General features: G+C 34.4%; 1 protein-coding gene across 5 annotated transcripts in view; it reads right to left on the bottom strand.

Annotated features, from left to right (window-relative positions):
• The window catches only part of TLL1 (tolloid like 1), a 133,149-nt gene that overhangs the window by 57,873 nt on the left and 50,942 nt on the right, over positions 1-24,334 (bottom strand). For 2 of the 5 annotated variants that reach the window (XM_085544821.1, XM_085544824.1), the window contains 4 exons: positions 17,841-17,951; positions 13,841-13,921; positions 11,690-11,842; positions 9,500-9,617 (listed from right to left, as the gene is read on the bottom strand). In XM_085544821.1, the coding sequence (XP_085400947.1) occupies positions 9,500-9,617; positions 11,690-11,842; positions 13,841-13,921; positions 17,841-17,951 (463 nt within the window). Of the gene's footprint in view, positions 1-9,499; positions 9,618-11,689; positions 11,843-13,840; positions 13,922-17,840; positions 17,952-24,334 lie in introns of those variants that run through there. The other 3 variants (XM_085544825.1, XM_085544822.1, XM_085544826.1) reach the window with 2 other exon arrangements.

The following is a 24,334-nucleotide window of genomic DNA, read 5'->3' as shown; positions in this document are numbered from 1 at the left end:
CCACTTAGTTCTGATAAGTTTCCTCAATTTTGGCCTGGAAACTCACCCTTCCTTACTAAATTCAATTTATAACATGATGCAAATTAAATGGTAGCCCATCCAAAGAGACATTTTGTATCTGTTAACACACAGTTGAAAAAACAGCAGAAAGAGGTCCTGCCAGAGATGCAAAATCTATTGGTGCCATTTAGCAACCTATCCATATTTTCTATATTTTCTGCTTATCCATCTGTGGATGGTGTATACTGTCAATTGCAACAACTCTGTATGAGGAGGCTGAATGCTCTTAATATGAGTGAACCATTTCTTCTTTCACTCCTGTTTTCTTGAAATAGAAACTTTTAGGATGTCAGTCCCAGAAAGTAATATTTTCACAAAAAAAGAAAAGAAAAATATGCTTCACAAGTGCCTTGTGTTTCATCACTCTCCTGCTGCACTTTCACAAATTACATCTTTTCAGTATTCACAGTGTCAACATTTATCAGAGATGTCCACTTGCTTTTTCATTAGAAAAGACATCTGCTGATTAAGCCAGCAAAACTGTAGAAAGGGAAAATACAGCAAATTCTGCAGAAATCTAAGGCAACTTCAGATTAACAATCAAAAACTGATTCTCTTTCACCTCAAAATCTGTAGGTGTTACAAGTAATGTTATACTCCTTAATAATAACTTGATTTCTCATCTCTGCTCTGTAATTCTGCAGTCTGCCAGATGGAATAGAACTGTCCTGAGAAGAATTTCACCTCCATCTCCTCCTCCTTCAAAATAAAAAAAAATTAAAAACCTCTGACATAACATTTATGTTGCATTTGTTTTTTGAGTAAGTTAATGGTAGTGTGGACTCTGATCCAATCCTTCATACATATTTGTGGCCAATAAAGAAAGGGCAGTTATAGATGTAATTCCAACCATATATTAAACTGCAGCCTTCCAAATTTGCTCCCTTTCAGGTTTTGTGGAGTTTCCTCTTTGGTTAATTGTCCGGTCACTCAGTCTTGATTTGGCTGTTTCATTGATTTTTGTCTAAAATAACTAAATCCATCAAATATAAATATTAGAGTAAAAAAGTCATGATACTTCAGCTTGTAATATCTGTCCTTAGTAAGCATATACTGGTTTTGCATAGTTGAATAAAGTGAAAGAGAGCTACATCCCCCCAAAAATGACAGTAATACCTTAAAATTATAAAAGCAATGCCATTTATTTTATAAAGTAAACATCATTATAACAGCCTCACAGAGCTGTATTAAAAGTTCCAAAGCTGTCTTAAAAACACTGTTGGGAAAATTAATTTTCACGTTATCACAGAGTCATAGAGTGGTCTGGGTTGAAAAGGACCATGGTAATCATCTCATTTCAGCCCCCCCGCTACATGCAGAGTCACCAACCACTAGATGAGGCTGCCCAGAGCCACATCCAGCCTGGCCTTGAATGCCTCCAGGGATGGGGCATCCACAGCCTCCTTGGGCATCACCCTCTGTGTGAAAAACTTTCTCCTAACATCTAGCCTAAACCTCCCCTGTCTTAGTTTAAAACCATTCCCCCTTGTCCTGTCACTATCTACCTTTTAAACAGTTATTCCCCCTCCTGCTTATATACTCCCTTCAAGCACTGGAAGACCACAGTGCAGTCTCCCTGGAGCCTTCTCTTTTCCAAGCTAAACAAGCCCAGTTCCCTCAACCTTCCCTCACAGGAGAGGTGCTCCAGCCCTCTGATCATCTTAGTGGTCCTCCTCTACGTTATCTTGACTGGTTCTCAAACAGTCCTACTCTCAAAGCAAGTGTAACTTACAATTCTTTCTTTCCTGCTTTAGGCAGTTCCACGCATAGGTATGAATCACTATGTTCCTTGGCCTAAGTACAGAATCAAGCTCTACACTCCAGTTCTGGTTGTGCAATAACATGACTTGCACACTTAAATTTCTTAAGGTGTTCTCTAGTAGCTACTTAAAAAGCAAAGGAAATGTAGACTCACTACCATCATTCTGTGCATTGCAGGTTTATACCTCCACACCATAACAAAAGAAAATAAAGAACATCAGTGTATTCATTTCCATTCTCCATATAAACTGCAGTAATACAAAACAAGTATGTGCAATATTTGGTATAGAAATAAGCACAAATATAAAAATAATAGTAGTGGAAGTACCACCTTAACTTATGCCTGCAAAATACAACACAGGCAATAAAATGGAGTGACAAAGAGCAGAAATAAGATTAAAATAAAAATCTAGAGTAATTATACTACTTTATCTCATGATTCCACAGTGGATTTCACCTTTGCACCTAATATGTTGACGTGGTTTTGTTGAACATATTTTTCAGATCCCATGTTTGCCAAATAAATATTATTGCTATGAGTGAATATGTAAACAATTAAAACACTACAATATTTTCAGTGTCTTTATTGCCTGGGTATTTCTCTTTCACTAGTCCCTCAACTATTTGAATAGCTAAAAAGCAAAAACTAGCATTAGGAAATTACTAAAGTTCATACACTCTTATTCACTCACGTTTAGCATGAAAAGTATCGGTAAAATAATAATGCTTTGGATCCAAAGGGGGATTAGTTGTTGTTTTTAAATTCTGTACACAGTATTATTTACTCTCACATCCCATTGCAGAGGGAATGATTGAGGACAGACTTCGTCAACAGTCGCAAATCTGCAGGAACTTCATTCTCAGAAAACTTCATTAATTTTAAGACATTAAAGAACTTCTGCTCTCAGTGTTGAATTCTGCCACATTACATACACCAAATTAATTTCTTAAGCACAGTCCTAAGCCCCAGACTTCAAATCTTCTAGAAAATATTCATCCTTAGCTGATTGCTTAGAAGTATATACTAAGGTTCAGCATTCAACTTGGCAGTCTACAGGAAGTCATGGCAGAAAACAAAATCAGTCAGATGAAGTAACCCACATTCTTTAAGAGAATGTCACCAATCCCATATTAGTTGAAATTAATGAGTTATGGTTTTCTACTTATGTTAAAGTTGTGCACATAATTATGGTAATCACGTTATATGAGGTTTAGACAAAAAGGTGCACTAAATATGCTTGATGGTTATTCTATAGATAGAAAAGTACCCTACCCTAACCCTAAAACGCATACAGACTGAAAATTCCAAATTTAGGTAAAGTACTAAATTTAGAAGAAAAAAACCCACATATTTTGTTTAATTCTGGTTGGAAGGGATCTATGAAGTACTTTAGTTCAACCTCCTGCTTAAAACAGTCAGATATCAAGTCAGAACACAACTGTTCAAGTGTTTATCCAGTTGAGTTTTGAAAATGTCAAAAGACAGCACAGCCTCTCTGAGCAACCAGCTTCAATGTTTGGCTGTCCATGTATGAGAAATATATGTATCTAGTCTGATTCTTTCTTCATCTTCTGTCTGCTAGCTTGCATTCTCCCACTGAGCATCATCATAAGGAGCTGGTCTCTCTCTTTATATTTCCTTCTCTGTAGGATCTGAAGGCTGCTGTTGTATAAATTGCAAGCCGTGTCTTTTCCAAGAGAAGTAACACACCTCAGCGGTGGGTTGCCAGGGTGCTCAAGTACTTCCAGATAATTAATGTCATTCTTATTTGTAATGTTTGCCTATCATCTAAAAAGTACCAAGTAAAGAAGGACAACTCCTTTTCATGACAGGCTGTTCACACAGCCTCATGGCTGTGGCTGCCTTTGCTCATCGCATTGCCTGAGGACTTGCCCTACAAAGCTGCACATCCCAGCTGCACAGATTTGTAGTCAGCCCTTCTGAACTTCATAAAAATTTCTTCAAAAAAGGATAAGTTGGGCATTACCAGCATGCTTAGTGGCTTTCAGTATCTTATTGGATACCTTTAAAATATATTTTCTTAGAAAAAAAAAAAGAAAGAAAGAAAAGGATACAAAACACTTCTGCATCCTGTATGTTAACTAAATACTTAGGATGCCTAGGACTAGGCGTACTTAGAACTAATGTTCTAAATACTCAGATATAGAACATGCATGTGTATGTTTGTAGGTATGTATTTGCAGGTGAAGGTAAACTGTAAAATATTTATGTCTAGAAATAAAATGCGCCTCCTGAACAAAATAAACAACAACAACAACCAGCCCACTGCATATGGCAATATCCTTAGAATATTTACTTAGTGGACTTTAAGTTCTTCACAGAAATTATCAATCAATTTCTTCAGTATTACTTTACAGCTTAAAAAAAATTAGAATTAACACAAGTCTTAAATTAACAGTATCAGTACACACTCATAGAGGGTCATGAGGATTTGTTGGATGTCATGTCAAGCAAATCAGACTTATGCAATTAAGCTGCAACATTCTGATCACTGCAATGACTGCACTGAGGCAAAAAGTAAGGAAAAGTAAAATAAATAAATATATACATATGAAAGTAATTTGCAACATCTTGAGTCTTATCCCAGGTGCATCTGGAAAAGGCCCAAGACTTCTCTGTGCTTCATAAGCACTTGTTATGCTCCTTAAACTGAGTCAACTGACAGAACTTAAAGCTCCTGATCTCTTTAATCTTTATTGCACCAGACAGCACTTAGAGACAGTAACTATTTAGGAATCTCTAATTCCATGTAATTGGTCTGGCTGAACAATGATGGCAAGCAAACAAATGACAGAGAAAGTGAAGTGACTGGAACAGTATATTCGTTCTTTCAAGTAATTCTATTTCATAGCCACTGTCAAAAATGCTCTTAAATCATTGTAAAGGAAGAGAATCCCATGGGGTCACAATGCTGCACTTTTTAAGAAAGCTGCAATATCACAGCTTCTTTGTGATTTAACAAAGCTTCTTTGTGATTTAACAGTATACCTGTCCCATAATAGGCCACAACATCAGCCTGTCAGGGCACTAACTGCATGAATTCATGGATTAAAAGCTGCAGAACTTCTTAAGAATGCTAGGACTGTATATCATCGCTTACTGATTACACAAAGTGAAAGATTTATATTCCATATGAAGCAGATACTGTATATGACCCAGCTTCATGGCAGGGATCAATCAGTGCTCATTACTTAATATCCTGACTCACAGTCCTAAGATCTGTTTTGAAGGCAGAAGTGGCTACTGCTCCTTCATCTGCTTGATGGAGATGACTACACCAGTATCACAAACGGCTACTAGGATGCATTCTTTAGTTATCAGTTTCTCATCCCAGTGTACTAATCCTTCAGCTCGTGTTAATACACCATGTCATGGCCTATGGCATGCAGGCCATGCCACCACCCTTGGAAAAGCAGTATTGGCTGTTCTGGGCAGGAAGAGTGCCAGCTGCTAGAGTTAATAACCACCTGAGAGCAAGAACCAACCCAACAGCAAAAAGATTACCACTGAGCACAACTCTGAAGCACTTATCCTTCCATACAAGTGATTTGTACTCTGAAAGTACCTTTCAGAGCAGGTACACTTCCTACAAGCTTACAATGCTGCAGAAGTATATACAGGGTAATTGCCCACTTAGGCATTTGCCTGTAATGTGTATGAATATAGTAGCAACTTAAAAAATAAAAATAAAATAAAACACACAGAAGCTGTTCATTCTGCATTTGCAGAAGAACATGAAAGAGATTTGATTTTTCTGTATCTCAGACAGCATTGTCACATATTCAAACTGGAAGGTACAACACTGATAGTAGTAAGTTATCTAAAGTTTGTCACATGAAGTAGTTATGTCTTCTGACGGAGAACAAAAGTTACCACAAAAACAGATCAAAGGCATTAGAAATACCAGAGCAATATGACTAACTGTTCTTTTCTCTGTCCTTATTATTTTTTTCTCACTATATAAAAAGAAGCATGAACTTTTACTTAGAATTTTTATTAAGAGCATGTGACTAGAGGCCAGTCAAGTTTACCGCCTCCTTTTTCTTTTGGCTTTGCAGACAAATATACTATCTTCAGGCACTTATTATCTGATAGGCAGAAGAACGAGCATAAAGAAGATAAACATTATTTGGAGTCTATTTGCAGAATAGATTTTTTTTTACTTGCTCTAATCAGATAGCTGCATCAGAATTTGTTTTAGCATCTATTGACTCCAACGTACTATGTTTTGGCAGAAGAATCACAAGTAACATCTTAATATAGTATTCTTACTTTCACATCTGCAGCTAATGGATGCAAATAACTACAATAATTTTAATTTTAAAAAGCTACCAAATTAGTGCTTCAGAAACATCTTTTCAATAATTAACTGCTCTCAAAATCATAAAAATTATATTTTGACAAGTAATTGTAGTTTAAGACTGCAGAAAACAAACCTATAGTGATGGAGAAGAGACCTCCAGCCATAAAAGATTTAATTTTCTTTCCACACAAACCTCATAAGTTTGAAATAACATATGTATACAAAATGAAAATTGTTAATATGATCTTTAAATTTGCAGTCTGAGAAGACACTGCTAAACACAATGAAAATAAGCCTGGTACTGACAATGACTTGAACAGATTAGAGAGACATAAAAAAAAAAGGGGGAGATATAATGTTATCTAATGTCCTACAATGTGCAAAAGGTGATGTGTGCTGGGCAGAGAACCAGTGACTGAGTACCAGGGCTGTGAAAAGACCTAAGGAGTGTAATGGCACTTATGTCCCAGCCAACCACAAGTCAAAGGTGGCAGGCATTGAGAAACACATAGCTAAGGTACCTCAGAGAACAGAGAGACTTGAAAATACGAACTAGCTCTAGCATTGGCTGAAGCAAAGTAATAATTCATCTGGACAAGTATGTCTTTTTATGGATCCTCAATTTCAAGAATGATGTGCACTAGCTAAAAAAAAAAGTCAAGGAGAATAACAAGGTGATGAAAGTCCTAGAAAACATGACTTAGCAGGAATGTTTAAATGTATTGGACATTTTCTAGCCTGAAAGAAAATGGAACTGAGGGCAGACATAATAACAATCTCAAAGTATATGATAAATTCCTTAATAAAATAAAATAAAATAGGAATAATTTGTTTCACAGTGAGAAGGAAAAGAAGTTGATGAGCTTCAATTGCAGCAAGAGATACCTTTTTTTTTTTTTTAAATAATCAAAACTACTTCCACCAACATCCTAAAATTTTTATATTAAGGATACTGAAGTAATGTATTTCCTAGCTGTCTGTGAAGCATTCATTTTGCATGTTTTTAGAAACAAGTTAGAAAAGCATATTTCAGAAATGTCATAGATACAGCTGTTTCCATCTTAAGGATGCTCAGATATCTTTGCAGTCCTGTAGGTTTATGGGAACAAAAACTTCACTCATACATTGCTGAAATGCAAACTCTCAACTGTAGAAAGCTCATATTTCCATCTCTGATAACTTCTCTACTTCAAATACACTTTTTTTCATCATGGCCTTTCTGGGCAGAGCTACCCATGAGCTACTGCAAGAAGTAATGCATTATGATCCTTCAAAATATCCTTTATGTTTACAAAGGCTCAATGACAGTTCAGTTGTTAGTGTACTATTACAGTCATCTGAGAAGTCTGCAGATAGATACTGCCATGTGAACATACATAAAAATATGGCTGTGCCCACTTTCTGTTCCATTAGATATGCTACGTTTTGACTAGATGCTCTTTGTGGCAGGGTTTATCATTTAGTTTTTATTTCAGACAGTGCTGAGTACAATAAAGTTTCCCTCATCTGTGAATTGTTAACTACCATGGTACTAGTAACAATAATGACACAATGTGCTAACAAACCAACACAGCAGGGTGCTATGGGAAAGCACAGAGATTCATTTTAATGTGACTGGCCATGTGGCAGAAGGTGTTTGCAGATGGTTTGGTGTCACTTTTGTCTATTCTCTTCCCATGGAAAACAGCAGGATTGTATATACGTGGTGAGTACACAGTAGTTGCTATTAATCCAGAGACAATATACTCTGATTTATCTGTCACTTTCTGAAACAATCAGAACCCAAAAAAAGGTCCCTCTATTTAGGGCTAGGCTTTTCATCTCCAGCAGCCACACTTTCTCTTATTCACAGACTTCATTAACTGTTTGCTGCATGTAAATTATCCACCAATAAAACAACAGATGGCAAAGGATAATGGTGACTTTGAATATAGGTGCTGAGCATACTTCAGCTTTCTTATTTGAAATTGTTATAATCCAGTCTTCACCTTGTAGTGACTTCATCTCATGAAGCATGAGCCAACCAACAAAGTTGTAGAATTTACCTTTCATGAAACAGAGGTTTCTGTAGATAGACCCATACTTCTCTTCCTAACATGCCTGTGATCATTTATCTCTTTCACATTTTCTGTTTAAATTCACATTGCTTTCTACATCACCAAAAGCAGGCAGGTAGCATTATTATTCTTTACTTTCCATCTTTTCCCCCAGTTATTATTAAGCATTCACTATCTAATGAGTTGCACTGCTAACTAAGTAATAACAACCATCTTAGTTGAGAACAAAAGTCCATTTAATTTGTCATTTTGTAACAGGGTTCTACAACAGTACTTCAGGAACACAAGAATATAAAAGACAAGGTCATGAGCATTCCCCCAGAATTTGTTCACACACTGCAGGCATCTAATGCTTGGAGAAGAATGTCAGGGGTATTTTTTGCAGACAAGACTACAGGAAATTTTATGAACAATGGTAAAGTATATTCAGGATCATACCTACAACATAAAGAGATTCCAAAACTTCCCTTCACAACCTTATCCTGTAAAACTTAGAAAGTAGACACGCGAAGTGTTCATTGATCAGAAAGTCAGCAAGACAGACAGCTGTTCCCTTTGGAGCCTGCATCCCCAATAGAAACAGACTATCGTAAGTACAGTATTTTCACATTTAATGAGTTTTCCTCTCAGAAAACAAACACGGTGTCCATAGGCAGTTCACTGACCACTATATTAGAATCAGGATTTCTGAGTGCAATAAATAACAAAAATAGCTGGCAGATACATTTGTAAGCAGAAATATCTGAGAATCAAAAGTGATTGACTGTAAACTGTACTAATGAATGACAAAACCTGTTTTGTTCATTTTTATGTCAGTGACCTAGAAGTAGGAATTGTGAAAAGGTTATAAATTTCCTGAGTAAACAAATCTGAGCAAGGATAGTCAATGCAATAAAAGATTCTTAATTGTAATTGAGCACAATGAAGCTGGAAAAAGAATAGGGATGTGCGTTTGTACTTGATTCAGCAGAGAACACATGATGTGGAGAAAACATGAAATTAACATATAATTAGCCTGAAACACTTTTACAACAAAATATGTAAATACTGAAAGTTTGACAAAGCTTAATATAATCTCATTTATGTCTATCTAGCAAGATAATTTAGCAATATCTGATGTATAACTTCAGTAAGTACTACTTTCAATTAACCCACAGACACATAAAACATATGCACTGCTTAAATACAATAACTATTCACTTCCCTTTAAAGTACATATTCATTAACAACTGCAAAGCTAGAAATATGTCCAAATACAAGAAGTGTGACTATTTGTTAACATACAGACACACTCACCCACATGGTCGGTATGTAAATACAATGTAACTTTCTTCATCACTTCTTTCAATAAATGTAACACATGTATACTTTTCCCAGTGTCGCATGGCCTGTTTGAACATGGCACGCTGGGTACCTGAAAGAATTGAATGACATGAAATAAGAGACTTTTCTAACTACTCCTTAAAATCAGATTTTACTATTAGGAATATAGGCCTGACTAAGTCCGGTGTCACAGCACTCTCATATTCTGCCAAAAACCAATTAAAGGGACATTCAAATCATCAGCTTCCCATAATGTACCTGCCTGTAAGGGGACCACTACTGACTATCACAGCCTAGCAAACATAAAACCAGCAATAAAAAGCACAGCTGTGTTACACAAGAGGCAGATAGCAAATGAAATTTTGCATGATTCATGTGCCTGCATGTGTATATTTGCTAAGCAATCTATCAGATGAAATTATGAAGTGGGAAAGAGAAGGGAACTGAAAAATCCTTGGTTCCTATACATCCAGTCAGAAAATAAATCAATGGATGAATTCCTACAGTCTTCAAATCTGGAGACTAATTTAACAACAGCCATGTAAACAGACACACCAACAAAGGCATCTGAATTTAATAATGTTGTCTCAAGCAGGGAACAGTTTCTATTTCTCTACATCCAAACCTTTCAGAATTCAAATTATTCACCAAAAGGGGAAAACATATTTTGTTACTACACTAATATAGTAGCATAATATAATAATAGCATGTCTAGATATTTATTTTAAAAAGAGAAACACATTCAGAAGCAGTCTAGATGCAGAAGAAACCAAGACAGGTCTCCACAGAGCTCAAGGGCCTATGCATGCTGGGTGCCCATACAGTATTTCAGGTAGTGCAGCAAAGCAATTTCATTGCCTAATAAAACACAGAGCTTATTAACTTAGAGGTAGTACCTGAGAACATTGTTTCTGAGCAAGAAATCCACAAAGAACTGTATTCAGCATGAATTTGCTGGCAAAAATATATCCACCTTGCATGCTTTCAAAGCTACATCCCAGCACAGGATAGATAACTCGGGGTGCGGGTGATGAGGCCACAAGTTGTACCAGAGGAGGTTTAGAATGAACATAAGAAAAAACTTTTTTTTCAGAGAGTGATCAGGCACTGGAATGGCTGCCCAGGGAGGTAGTAGAGTCGCCATCCCTGGCAGTGTTCAAGAGGTGCCTGGATGAGGAGCTATGAGATATGGTTTAGTGGCTTGTTGTAGCAACACTAATGGGAGGATGATCAGACTAGATCTTGTAGGTTCTTTCCAACCTTGTGATTCTATGATTGCTTGTTTTTTAAATGCTTTAAGTTGAAAGACAACAAAATTCCAAAGTTGATAAAAACAGGGGGTTCAAATCATGCCATGATCCTAAGAATTAAAGGTTATTTCATCCTGTACTGCTCTTTTATCATTAAGTAATGTTCATCCAGTTTTAAAACTTACCTTTCTTTATGAAAAAAGTAGTTTGGCATATAAACCTTGTAAAGAATGTCTCTGATTTCTTTGTATAGATGTGCATACAGCATGTATGAATATGCATGTTTCTTTACACTTTCTGTATTATTGTGCACAATAAGATGCTGTTATGTATCATTTTCCATCCATTTATGTTTTTCTCCATCTTCCTTTTTGTTTTAAATTACTGATTATATCCATTTTGATACTGATCCCCTTACAGTTCTCAGGAAAGAAAACTGTTCTTTTTTTTTTTTCTTCTAAATTTTCATGCTAAGAATTACATACAAATATTAAAGCCAGCATTTTCTTTTTGTCATATATAAGAATTAGGTATCCATTTGAAAGACAATTGAGGAATTACAAAACACACTGAAGTCATTTAACTGAATGAAATCAGTTTAGCAAAATTGATGTCCTACTATTCAATTCTGTTAAACTCTTAAAGTAAATATATGTACAGTTACTCAGGCCCCTGAAAACACACATAAAGAAACACCAGACAAACAGCCTTCCCTATCTAAAACATGCCTATATATCTTTACTACATAGCTTACCTTTGGGAACGATATATTAAAGGATGGCTAACATTTTCAAAACAAATGTACTCCTGGCCTGATCCTACAGAAATCTTTCCATAGCAAGACTTTCCTATAAATAAATAAATAAAGGCAAGTAAAAATATACTTTCTCCCTATATAAAGCTCAAAACTTACCAGTGAAATTTCCACCTATTACATATGGAATGACACCCCCTGGCCATATTCTTTCTGTTCGTGATGTAGCAGCTCTGGGAAATCTGTTCTTCTCACTTTTCCCTGAGAATTTAACTGTGGTTCTTCCTTTAGAAGTACTATTTTGCTCAAAGCCTGTAATGACAATTAAAACACTAATTGGGTTCATTAAAAGGAAAAAAAAAAAAAAAAAACCAACAAAAAGAAAAATAAAAAGAGGACCATTACTGAATAATTATTTTCCATTATTATTTCTGTAATCATGACATTTGTTGCCCATTTCAATTTTATATCTGGGTCTGAGGAAAAAAAAATGAAAAATAAAATAAAATAAAATAAAGTGCAGATCTATTCCTAGAGCAATGGACAGAAAGAAGTCCATTACACTGGATTTTGTTATTGTGAACTATCAGGACAAACAGACAAATTATTTGCAAAGTAAATTGTATACTTATGGAAAAAAATCACAGTTAATTTTTCCTTCTGATCTCTGTTACTTGTGCCTACTGGTAATAGCCTCAACATTCTCAGATGGAAATCTAACTTTAAGTTTCATAATATCCCTGTAATGCTTCAGGATGTCAATGCATATTTTTCACAAATGAGGTTTTGGACCCCTGTGGATAAGCATTACTCATGGCTGGAAGTTGGAAGATAATAAAAGCCTACTATTTTGAGCGATTATCCATCATTCTTCCTGGTACATGTAAATATCTCCTAAATCAGCTGAAAATTACTGTGACTACAAAAAAAGGATAAGGACGGCTAGACAGGCACTTGTACACCATAATAAAGTTAGCTACCCTCTTCTGAAGCGATCTGTAAGTTAGCAAGGGCATCAGTGAAGTTGACTAAAATGAATCATTTGAAAAACAACCAACAAGCCCCAACTCAGCATGGCCAGCAAGCCTTCCTCATGGAATAAGAATAGCACACATTTCCTACATGATACCAGTTCTAGCTAAGTATTAGTGGGTACATCAGTCTGTGCTGTAAGGATCAGAGAGAACTCTAGGGTACAATCCTGTTTTGGTGCCTTGGAATAGCTCCAGGTCTGGTAGAGCATCAGAAGGAAAAAAAAAAAAAGAAGCTACAGAATAAGGCAGGAAGAAAGTTCTTCATGCATGAGAAAAGTCTAGCTTTGTATCAATTAACAGATAAATCATATCAGTAATTACATAGAAAATATCACTCAAGTAAAGCAAGTGATTTAACCTTACATTAAATAAGTGTGTAAAAGAGAATTACAAAGCACTCAACACAGATAGAAATTTCAACAGAAGAACTGCTGTTTAACTTAATATGCAGTCAATATTGAACTGCCACATTAATACTGTTAATTTAAAATTCTTTTCTGCTTACTTAAAATTACAGGTAGTATGAAATTTCAGCCAAGTTGCATGAATGAAAGACAACTAGCTCTTATGCAGTACTGAAAAGTCATAAAAATGAAAACTATATATCAGCACATAAAAGCAAAGTCAGTTAGAGAGTTCTGTTAATCTTACAAAATATACACTGATGCAAGTAGACACAATGTAGAGTGATTAAAATGCAGTTGTACATGTTTTCTTTTGAGACACTGAGATTCTGTGACACTAAAATGACATTTCTTGCATCAAATATAGTGAATGCACTTGGCCTGTATTAATGGAGATTTCACTGATATAGCGTGCCGAATTCAACTGCATTGACACTGACATAAGGATGATGTATTTATTTAGCACAACGCACCATAAATGCTTCAAATTGTGTGAGTCATCATAGTGCCCCAAATGGATCCACAGGAAAAAGTATTCCATTAGCAGCTATCCATCACATTCATCGAGCACTGAGATGACAGTTTATTGATAAAAATAGAACTTATAAATGTGAACATAATCACATTAAGTAGCTACAGAAATTTCAATATGAGAGGTAAAAGCACATTTTAGCTTCCAGATCTTACATTGGAAATAGACCTCTAAGAAAATACAATGAAAAGCTAATCTCTTCGTTACTATTCTCATACTATTTAAATTTTGCTTATGCCAACAGTAATACAGAGACACTTTAAGTTAAAGCATTGTAATCACTCATGTTCATGTTACATCATCATATCGAGCAACCTGATAATTTAAATAGTAAAAATACCAGAGCCAAATCTTCTTATCCTTTCTATAAGCTGATAGAGGGCACCTCGTTTTTTTGACATCCCATGCTCTCCAAAGCCACCTTTAAAAACAAAAGAAAAAAAAGAAAAGAATTTAGAAAAGTTAAGAACATGGAAACACCTACAGCAACTACATAGAGGAGATTGGGAAGTATGCTTTAAGAAGTGCTATGTGTCTTTAAGGAACTTTAACATTCCTGAATGACTTGCCTACAAATTCTTCAAGTATTCTTGACAATGAAGCAAGATGTTTTTAGCGTATTTTTTTAGCGTTTTTTTTTTTTTTTCCTAAAATGCATTCCAGAATGTAAGCCAGCATGTCTTTGTTATTCAGACGAGTCCTGGTAATTACATCATTTAATTATTATTTGGAGCATTTTCTTCTTTCTGGTGACATTGACATTCTCTGAGCTATATTGATGGGCAGCTAAAAGCCCCACTGTCAAAAAGTTTCCTAAATGGATGCCATAATCTTCCTGTTTGAAGGATAAAAGAAAACATCCAAAATTACATCAGGAAAAAAACAGACAAAAAAAAAAAGCCACCTTAATACTTCTGATTATTACATGAAAGTTTTGGCTTTCTTTGTCAACATGCAAATGAATGTGCAATGCACTCTCAGAGGCTTTGGAATGCCACACACTGGCATGTATTGCAATAAGACCTTACAGGCATATGCGAGTCATTTTGGTAATCAATGAGCAATAAAAATTCAACTAATAAATAGGTGATTTTAACATCTATAATGTTATTTTAAGAAACGAATAACATCTCTGAATTCAGCATGTACATTAGATACACATCACATTCCACCTTCACATCTAAATCTACTGTGGTCGCAAGTGGCTTCAAAAATACAGGTAAGCCCAAAGGAAGAGCACTGATAACACTACACAGGCCAATAAATCCTCAGAATTGTTAAGAAGCTTTTGAGATTTTTCTAAGTTTGTAATTAGTTATATTTAACGCTCAGTAACCGTCATAGGACGAGAGAATTTTCAGACTACTCATGCAACACCAGAAGTCAGGTAGAAACAATGAGGCCACCGAAACCTTCAACCACCACAGAACAGACCCTTCCATATTTCCCATTAAAAATTTCAATACATATGCAGAAAGTATATTTCTTAAGAGGCAATTTAAAATCATACCATATAAGGCAAGTGAGTTCATGGGCTGCTCAGTGAATAACAATGTGCCTAATTATTTGGATTACACTGTCACATAGTTGCTAGCTCTCTAGAGACAAATTTCCCAAATTTTTTTAAGCATTTTAGATAGATGAGGTAATAGTTCAACGCATTCCTTCCCAACAAGTTATATGGTTAACTGTAATATACAGTAAAGAGAATGTAACCATTTAATAGCTTGTAGTGGTCATTATTTATGCAACCGTCTCTAATGTTAAAATTTGTATCATAAAAATGCAGAGTCCAAACAAATATAAACTTTGTAAAAAAAAAAAAAAAAGAGTAACTTTAACAGATGTAGCAGAAATAGACTCCATTATTTACTGATAGAAACTACTACACTATATTTATTTCTAGAAAAAAAAAAAATTCAAGCATCATTACTTTGATAACACAGCGTGTGTAATCCAATCAGTGAAAAAAAAAAATTGAAGAAGTATCTTACATAACCAGTCTGGCTTATATGAATAATTTACAGTCTTGCCAAACTGCAGTCTAAAATACATATTTTTTAATTTTAACTGTATTTGAGGCATATTTTTGTACTTTGGGCAGGAGCAAAAAAATCCAAAAATTTATGTCGGATTGCACTTACATTAATATGCACAGCAATGTTATTGTCTTTGCTGTTGCTTCTACTCACAATAATTATATACATTGCATGAGTAAAACTAGATGCTCAGATTAAGCATCTCATCTTGCAAATCCATACCTACAATTCTCACCGAAATGATGAGACCCAAAAATAGATCAAAGCCTATTAGCTCAGGATTTTAATTAGTAGTTGCAATGAAAAATACAACTCTCCAATTCCATCTTGATAGTTTATGTCCATGTACTTAACCTTTCTAAATGATGTCATCTGTATTTTAGAAGATCAACAATAGTACAAGTAGGAAATCATTCTTGTAATTAACTGTCACTGTATCTGTAAAGAAGATAAACTTTTTATTTGTTTCATGCTTAGTAGCCATTTTATCTTCCTTTTCCAAGTTACTGTCTAATATTAATAAACTAGTTGTTCGTAATCTCTTTTAGAAATTTAGCAGTTTGCAAAAACCAACTCAACTCCAACTTATGCATCAAAATGTGTTGAACTTCAGAAATTACGTATGGGATGTTTTCAAAAAGACATCTCCAACTCTATTTAAAAAAAAAAATAAATCAAGATTGCTGTGTATTCATTGAGAATGGGTACAAAACAGCACTTCCAGCAGGGTCTGTTCTCCAAAGTCCACTTTCCACTGATTATTTCCCTTCCATTGATTCCTCTTGCACAGTAACGGTAGACAAATTTGATCCAACTGCATTAGTAACACTCAGTAGGATAACTCAATATCCTATATATTGAGTTATCCTATATGATAACTCCTATATGAGAATAAGACACTGTTGACAGGCAAATATAATGTGCAAATCTCAAGACAGGCAAGTAAGAAAAATTAAGTATATAATGTAAAACCCTAAAAAGCAGCTTAGAAATCCATATACTTTAACAACAACAAGAAAAGAGAGAAAAAAAAACAGAGATCTTTGAAGCTAAAAGGGAAAGATACAGAAGTAAAAGGAAGATCAGAAGGCCGAAGAAATCACTTGACTTGTGCGTACTTTCAGGGGAAATGACTGACCTTGCTGTTTACATTGTCAGCAAATCTAGGGGCTGAAATATTTTCAAAGTCAATTAAAAGCATTTTGCTACAGGGGGAAGGGGAGAAGGAAACCACGGACAATTAACATTTTCAAACCCAGTCTTGATCTAGAAAAGATATGAGGGTACTAAAAGGAAATAAAATAAATTTTCAGGATATTAAAGCAATATCGTGTAACTATAATGAACAGTTCAACTACCCTATTTATACCAATTTAGAGAAGTTAAAAAGAAAAATGCTTAATTGATCTGGAAAATTCCTTTCTGGTCATTCCTCAAAATGATCCTTATTTTCTAATATTAGGAATCATCAAGGTAAAGAGCAGTTGAGTTCAGCAACACATTGAATATGAGTAATAGAAAACAAACTTTAGCTATACACATATAGATTCTTTATTATGCGTAAATATTTTCTTTCACACCTTTCCCACTTTGATATTTTTAGTACCATATTCTGAAAGCTTACCCATTTTTGAGTTTACAAACCACAGTCTGGTAGCATTGCTATTTTCAGATATGAGGTAGACAGATATTTAGACATGGACTATTTTTTCCGACACACACACACACATATTTACAAGTGAATAATATGTCTTTACCTGTTTCTCTGAAAGTTAATCAGATCGCAGTGTTTAGCACTAAGGTAAGGTACTGAGGCAAATTCTAGCAAGGATAACAATGTTCTTGTGTTGCTTCTAGTGTGCAGATTTAACTATCAAAAAAACAACAGAAGGTGCTGTTGCAGTTCTAGAATCCCAGTCTCGCCTCCTGGATTCCACATGCTTTTTCCACAGGGCATCTATATTACACTATCAGGAACTTGCAATTGAAAGCAAAGCTTTGCTCAGCTTCCTCTCCCACATTAATACCTGCAGAGAGGACTGGTAGAGAGTCCTCCCAGCTTCTGCTCTTTGGTTCAACAAGTTGTTTTGCTCTTTGTTTGCTTTTTAAGCAAGAAATTCAGGAATACAATTAATTTTTCCCCTTGACTTAACTAAAACCAATTCATGTTAATTGCTAAGTAACTTTCTAAACTGTAAATGAAAGTAATATTATCAACAAAGTTTTAGAACAGGGATTGCCTTCGATCCAGAAGTAAATAAAAGGAAAAATAAGTTAAAAAGCAAGCTTGAAATATCATACCTGTGTTATGGCCAAGTCTTTCATTGGAGTGCTGCGTGAGGTCAATTGTCCTGTCAATTTGAAAGATTTTTAAGTCTTCATCATCTAAGGCAATATCTCCCCAAAAGACAGCTTTAAATAAAAAAGAGCTCAATTTAATTAAAGAATTTATTTTTACATCAATATTAATCTGAAGACTATATTGCCAGTTTACAAACCTTTAAAAAATATATGCCAAATATACATTTATATTTTATACTATTTTTGTACTGACTTTATTTTTATACAAAGAAAGAAAACTAAGGCTAATTATTTATTTCAATATTCTAATTTTTACAGACTAATTTCTTTAGAAATTGCATAAATGCCATCACATAAACGTACTGTAAATCATGCAATAAATTTTCACCATAACTAATGATTTCTACTGTAAATACAGCAGAGAAGATTAAGAACCACTGAAAGACATTAATATTTGAATTACAAAGCTAAAAAATGAAGAATACTGCAAGAAAACAATTTTTATTTTTCCTAACATCCACCCAAAAATGAAACATATGTGAACTAATTTTTAACATTCCAATTAATTTCTGTATTGCATTACATTTACATCAGAGAATTGATACATTTATCTGTTTTCTTTTAATCTGAGCAGAAAAAACAGAAATATGTATGTTTTTCATTATCCTCTTTGTTTCTGTGCTGTCCTTCAATGTTTAATGATGTCACTATAAGGATTCCTTCAAATACTTTATTTTTCAAAACTCCATTCCTTTCCTCTTCTTTTTTCATCCTTTTCTAAGTCTTTTTGTTGTGTTTTTTTTTTTTTTCCATGTTCTTTTTATGACTCTCAGATGTTTGTTTTTTTTTTTTTGACTATTTCATAGTTAATTAATCTTCCCTAAGCTGCCATCACAGCTCAGTGAGTAAAGATATATGGCAAGAATCTTACCCATCTGCAAGAATTCAGTATCTATACCTGCAGTATACAGACCATTTTTTGCTGAGATTTTATCATGAAATCTCTCTGCCAACATAAAATTATCACTAAAATTGAACTCAGTAAGCCATATCCTCAGCTACTATTAATGAAGTCAGAGTATTATCAACTAACATGAGTGCAAGTGACACTCTCTCTGCTCTACTTACATTCTAACTGATTCTAAGCACAAACTAGTTTTCTTAATGTCATTTGGTCAAATCCTTATACACACACACACAGAGTGAACATTCATTGGATAACATTTTCAGTACATTCCTGTTACTGTATAACTTATTTATTCTTATTGATGATGTAATAATTATTTCATCAAATTCATACCTAAAAATCTTTGCTTAAGTAAAAGTTATGTATTCCCACAGAACTCCCAGATATTAAATTACATCTTCATTTCTCCATTATTTTTTCTTGAACTCAAGGCAACTATAGGGAGAAATCACATTAAAAATTCCTTTTGTCTGCCTTGTAAAATTAAGTTTAAAAAAAAAAGACACTCTACATAGACCTCAAAAATGAAAATTTTCAATTAAAACAGCAAACATCTAAAAATGAATATTTCCACATGTATATTTATTTACATTAAACAATGTTTTTTAAAAACAGTAAGAATTTGAGACCATTTCTGAAACTGTTCAGTCACTTCTCATACATTTGTGAATGTTCTCCTTCCAAGGGTTGCTGTTCCCCTATGTATGCATCCAGCAGATCCCTCTGCTGGCTAACATATCCCCACCAGGGATAGCTTTCAGCATCAAGTCAAGAGACAGAGTTAGCTCAAGTTCTATTTGATTTTTGCTTACATTTTCTAGGAAAAAATTATCACAAATCATTAGAGTTTCGAACAGCAAGGGGAGAAATTCTCTGACTCTGGAGTTAAATACTATTTATTATTCCTATTATAAGAATCTTCTAGACGATTCTACTGGATGTCACTCATAATAGGGGCCACTGTATAAGCACAATGAAAAAAATCAAGATTTGATAGAACAGAAAAATGATAAGAGGAAGAAGCTATTTTCACTTTAGAAAGACATCAGCAGAGGTCACACAGGTTGTCCAAATCAAACTTGAGGAAGTGCTAAAAATTAACAGCAAGCCCGTTTTTTTCCCTGGTTACACTGAGAGTTTACAAAACAAAGGTTCTGAATTAACAAAAGTTGCACCCAGAGACAGAATTATACCAGCAGAAATCACTGTGTTTTCAGTACATAATACTGATGTACAAATATGAAATGAAAACTGAAGGCAAATTGAGCTCTAAACAAGTAGTATACATTGTAGAAAAAGACTGGGTTGAAAATATCTTTTGCACTTCACTGTAGTGATATTCACTTTGTCCTGAAAGTACAAATAGCATGACTTAAGCTGAATTTGTCTGACAAATGCATTTAATTTCCTTGCACAGATACTAAGCATAACATCCTTCTGTTTAAACCAGCCACAATAACTGATTGCTGGAAAACAAAAGCTACTCTATTTTTATTTTTAGACATCTGGTCCAACAGCTAGAATTGGTTTTGACAGTAACCAAACACAATCTTAAGTTTAATAATAATACAGCTGTGATAGTATTACAAACAATGCTGATGCAAGTTTGACCCAGATGTAAACAACTATCTTCAAATCCAATAAGATTTTCTAATGGATGAGCTGAATATGAGTAACAACTTAAGAAAGAAACATTTGTGATTGCTTGTAAAGTATAATGCAATGTTTGGAGTTTTTTTTTTGTTTTTTTTAAAACACAAGTTGATTCTGTTTAGCAGGTCAAGAAAAAATCCAATAGGGCAAAATGCAGAAACATGGAGAGAACTAGCACATTTAACTTCAGCAGCAAATGAGTAAGTGCCACTTTGCTTCCACAGAAATCAATCCGAGATTTTCTGAACTAATTTCAGTGCAACTGGAAAGAAATGCAGTTAGCAAGAGAGAAAAAGCTGGTAACTGTTTCTTTTTATATTCCCTTTTCCAAAGAGAAGTCTGCATTTTAACCTTCAAAGTCTGAAGCAGTAACTCACCTGTAGATTATAACTAACAAACAGACAAAAAAAAAAACCAAAACAATAACCATTTCTGTAACTCTAAGAACTATGCTTTGATTTTCTAGAAGGTCTGTCGAAGTCTCACAATACTTTGTAACTCGAGAGGACTGTTCCTGTCACCTGCCTTAAAATTTTTATAGCCTGAAACTATCTGAAGAAGTTGCTTTGTATACTTCATCTTGTCATACACCAATACAAACTTTATAGAAAACAAGCAGAGGACTGCCTGGTTATGTTAGGTATGCTGAAGAATGTGCTAAGAGCAGGTTTGGATTTAACAGGTCCCTTCAGGAAACTTCTGCCAGAACTGGCATCTTCAGCTCCACCCCTCTTTTGTCCTTCACAGATATTTCAGAAAATTGACAAAAGACTGATAATAAATTTTGCTTAACATGACAAAAAATAAAAATGGAAGTAAAAGAGTAGAAGAACTTCCAAAATGATCTAAACAAAGGTTAAACTATTTGTTTCAGTTTGCTCCACGCTCTCTCACAGTGATCAGAAAAAACTGATGTTTACAAGCAAATTTCTCATTTGATTTGAACATGCAGGAGTAAGAATAAACTCAGGAAAAACCTGTTGAAAAACTACTAGTCTGACACAAGATACATACACTTCTTTATACTAAACATTGTACTAATTTATTATTATTATTATTATTATCATTATTATTTTTACAACTTCATTTTTCCTGTTTTTTTTTTTTTTGTTGGGAGAAGGTTGCTTTATTTCATTTACATTTTATACGAGCACTACATTATGCATTTACACAAATTTAACTGGAAGAGAGAATGTAAATAAATGCATTTCATAACAAGGACCCAAATTTTACCCAGTAAAAGCTTTTCTATAGTAGTAAAGGAAGATTATGCATATACATACATTCTGTTAATACAGAAAATGCTCTCCACCTATAGATGCTGTTCTGATTTCATGCGACTCAAAGCATCCAGCCTTCACATTCACCTTAAAAAGGCCCAATCAAATTGAGAGACAACATTCTGATATGCAAGGCAGTTAGGCCTGTTACATGCAAACAATTGCCTCATCATCACAAAAACAAACAGTAAAGTAAGTGTATTGTAGAGGACATCTACCATCCAGGGACACACATCTTAACATTACTAGAAAAATAATGTGATTGAGAAGGAAAAATAAGATTATTACTGACACAGAGATAAAGCATAGGAAATTCAGGTGTATTCTAAATGTGGCAACACAAACTAATATGATAATAGTTAATATTTATCTGCAAATCCCTCTTTGCTAAAATACTCTCTTTCAACAGGACCATTCACCACATCAAATATCCACTATTCTAGATGAACAAAATATGCTACTAAGAAAACGAAGTACTGAAAAATAGAGGGACAAAAGAAAAACATTAAAATTATTTTTATGGGTATTTACACCAACAGTATGAATCAACCATCATGTAGGTCTGGGACAAAAAGGGTTTTCATGACTTCCTAGAAGATGGGAAGAAGTAAGGGAGCAAGTATGAAATCATACTGTTCAATTCACAGGGCTGGGATTTGCAATAGAATGGTTTGTTCTGGTATTAAAACTACTGATTAGCATAAAATCCTACAAGGTACATACAGAAATATATTCACTATAATTGAAGAAAAAAATTACAAAATTACATAAAACAGTTCCATGTGTCTCACAATTATTAACTTTTAAAACAAAAACTATAAGCAGCCATTTTTAAGTAAAATATATTGCTGATGGTATTTACATTTATTAATAATACATTTATTACTATTAGTAAAAGAAGTAGAAAATGCAACAAAGATCATTACCACTTGCTACTAGAGTGCAGCAGCATAGCAAAAGCAATCCAGCTCTACCTTGGGCTCACTAATTAGCAGCCAGCTACCAAGGACAGCTCTACAAGAGTGAGGCTGCAGTAGACCATTAAGATCCAAAAAAGCATTTCCATTACATGCTTTGTTTTGTTTACTTTGCAGGCTAGAAGAACATTTAATTCATGGACAGTATTATCATGTTTGGACAACTTTTGAAAACACGAGTAGAAAAGCTAATATTGTGACGAATTAGGAACTTACAGCCTTAATTTTCTTCTTAAACTAAACAAATCAGGCAAAGTGAGAAGTAAACTGTGATCAGCCACACAGGTACTCCTGTCAGCAGATGCAGAATCATGACAGAGAGATTACTCCTGTATTGAAAAGATGCCAAGGAAGGGATTAAGGCAATTTTAGAAGGCATTTTAAAAGCAAAGCCTTAGATTTTGGTATGCTACTAGGACAGGGAAGCACAGGAAGTTTACTCTTCATCCACTTCACCGGAGGTGCCAAGAACTGACAACAAAAATATGAGAATTAAATGAAAGGTAAAATATAAATCTCAAATGCTTTTAGTTCCTTTTGATGGGAGGTAGAGCACCCAGGTTTTTTCAAAATCTGACCAGTAATTTATGCAGCAAGAGGCGCCCAAAAGGCATGCTAGCCCAACTTCTGGGTTCATCTAAACCTCTGTGTACAGCAGTTCCAATTAGCAGCCTCCTCTATAGCTGAGTCATTGAGTACTTCCCTGCAAAAACACAGACTGTAAAGCACATAGCTATCTTAGTGAGTCATTTTCTTCCATACAATCCATTACACAGCTTACATAACTGCCTCTCCAACTCTGAATAGAAAAAAGAAAAACTCTGCGCTAAATGACTAAAAACAATTTCACCTCACTATGAAAAAGGCAACTTCAGCTGCTGTAATTAGCTTGATCTTGTATTCAAATCAGTTCTGTGTTTTTTTCCAGGATTTTTAGGAGCAATATCCTTTTCCTTAGAAAACATTAAGATGAGAACAAAATAGGGCAAGTAATATACAGAAGATCTCAAATCCAACCACAAGCATAGGAATGCATGCCATAATCTGAACTGTTGCTACCACTGTTTCTCATCAATGCTACCTTCAGGTACAACAGTAACAAATGTCACTGTTACCACACAGAAATCACAAAACTTTTAAAATAAATTTATACACTCAAATTAATTCACCTATGGGCTCTATCATGATTAAAATCAGTTTATGCATATATAACAGAAAAACAAAACAAAACAAAAAAAACTTTAACAACCTTGAACTTTAAATAAAATATTAACAGAGAATCGACAGAGCCAATTTCCATACATTTCAGAAGAAGATACTATGTTAATTGCAACTGGCAGTATTTTCAAATCTGTGCACAACTATGAGCAACTGTTAGTGAAAATTCTTGATTTATACAAAATAAGTTGATGTAGTTACATCTGAAAGGGATACAACTCCTCTGACCAGCTGCTTCCATATTTCTACTTACTGTAAAAAATGATGGAAAATAATAAGATTTATATCTTTTTTTTTTTTTTTTTTTTTTCCCTCTGATGTGCAAGTAAATTCACCAACCAAAAGATCAAGTATATTACTATGTAATATACACATATTATGAAACAAAATTCTTTCCCC

The sequence above is a fragment of the Coturnix japonica genome, chromosome 4, assembly GCF_054131305.1.
Source record: "Coturnix japonica strain WE chromosome 4, WE-NBRP24, whole genome shotgun sequence".
NCBI classification, from domain to species: domain Eukaryota; kingdom Metazoa; phylum Chordata; class Aves; order Galliformes; family Phasianidae; genus Coturnix; species Coturnix japonica.
The sequence above is the reverse complement of the archived record's forward strand: the minus strand, read 5'-3'. Positions and strand labels throughout refer to the sequence as shown.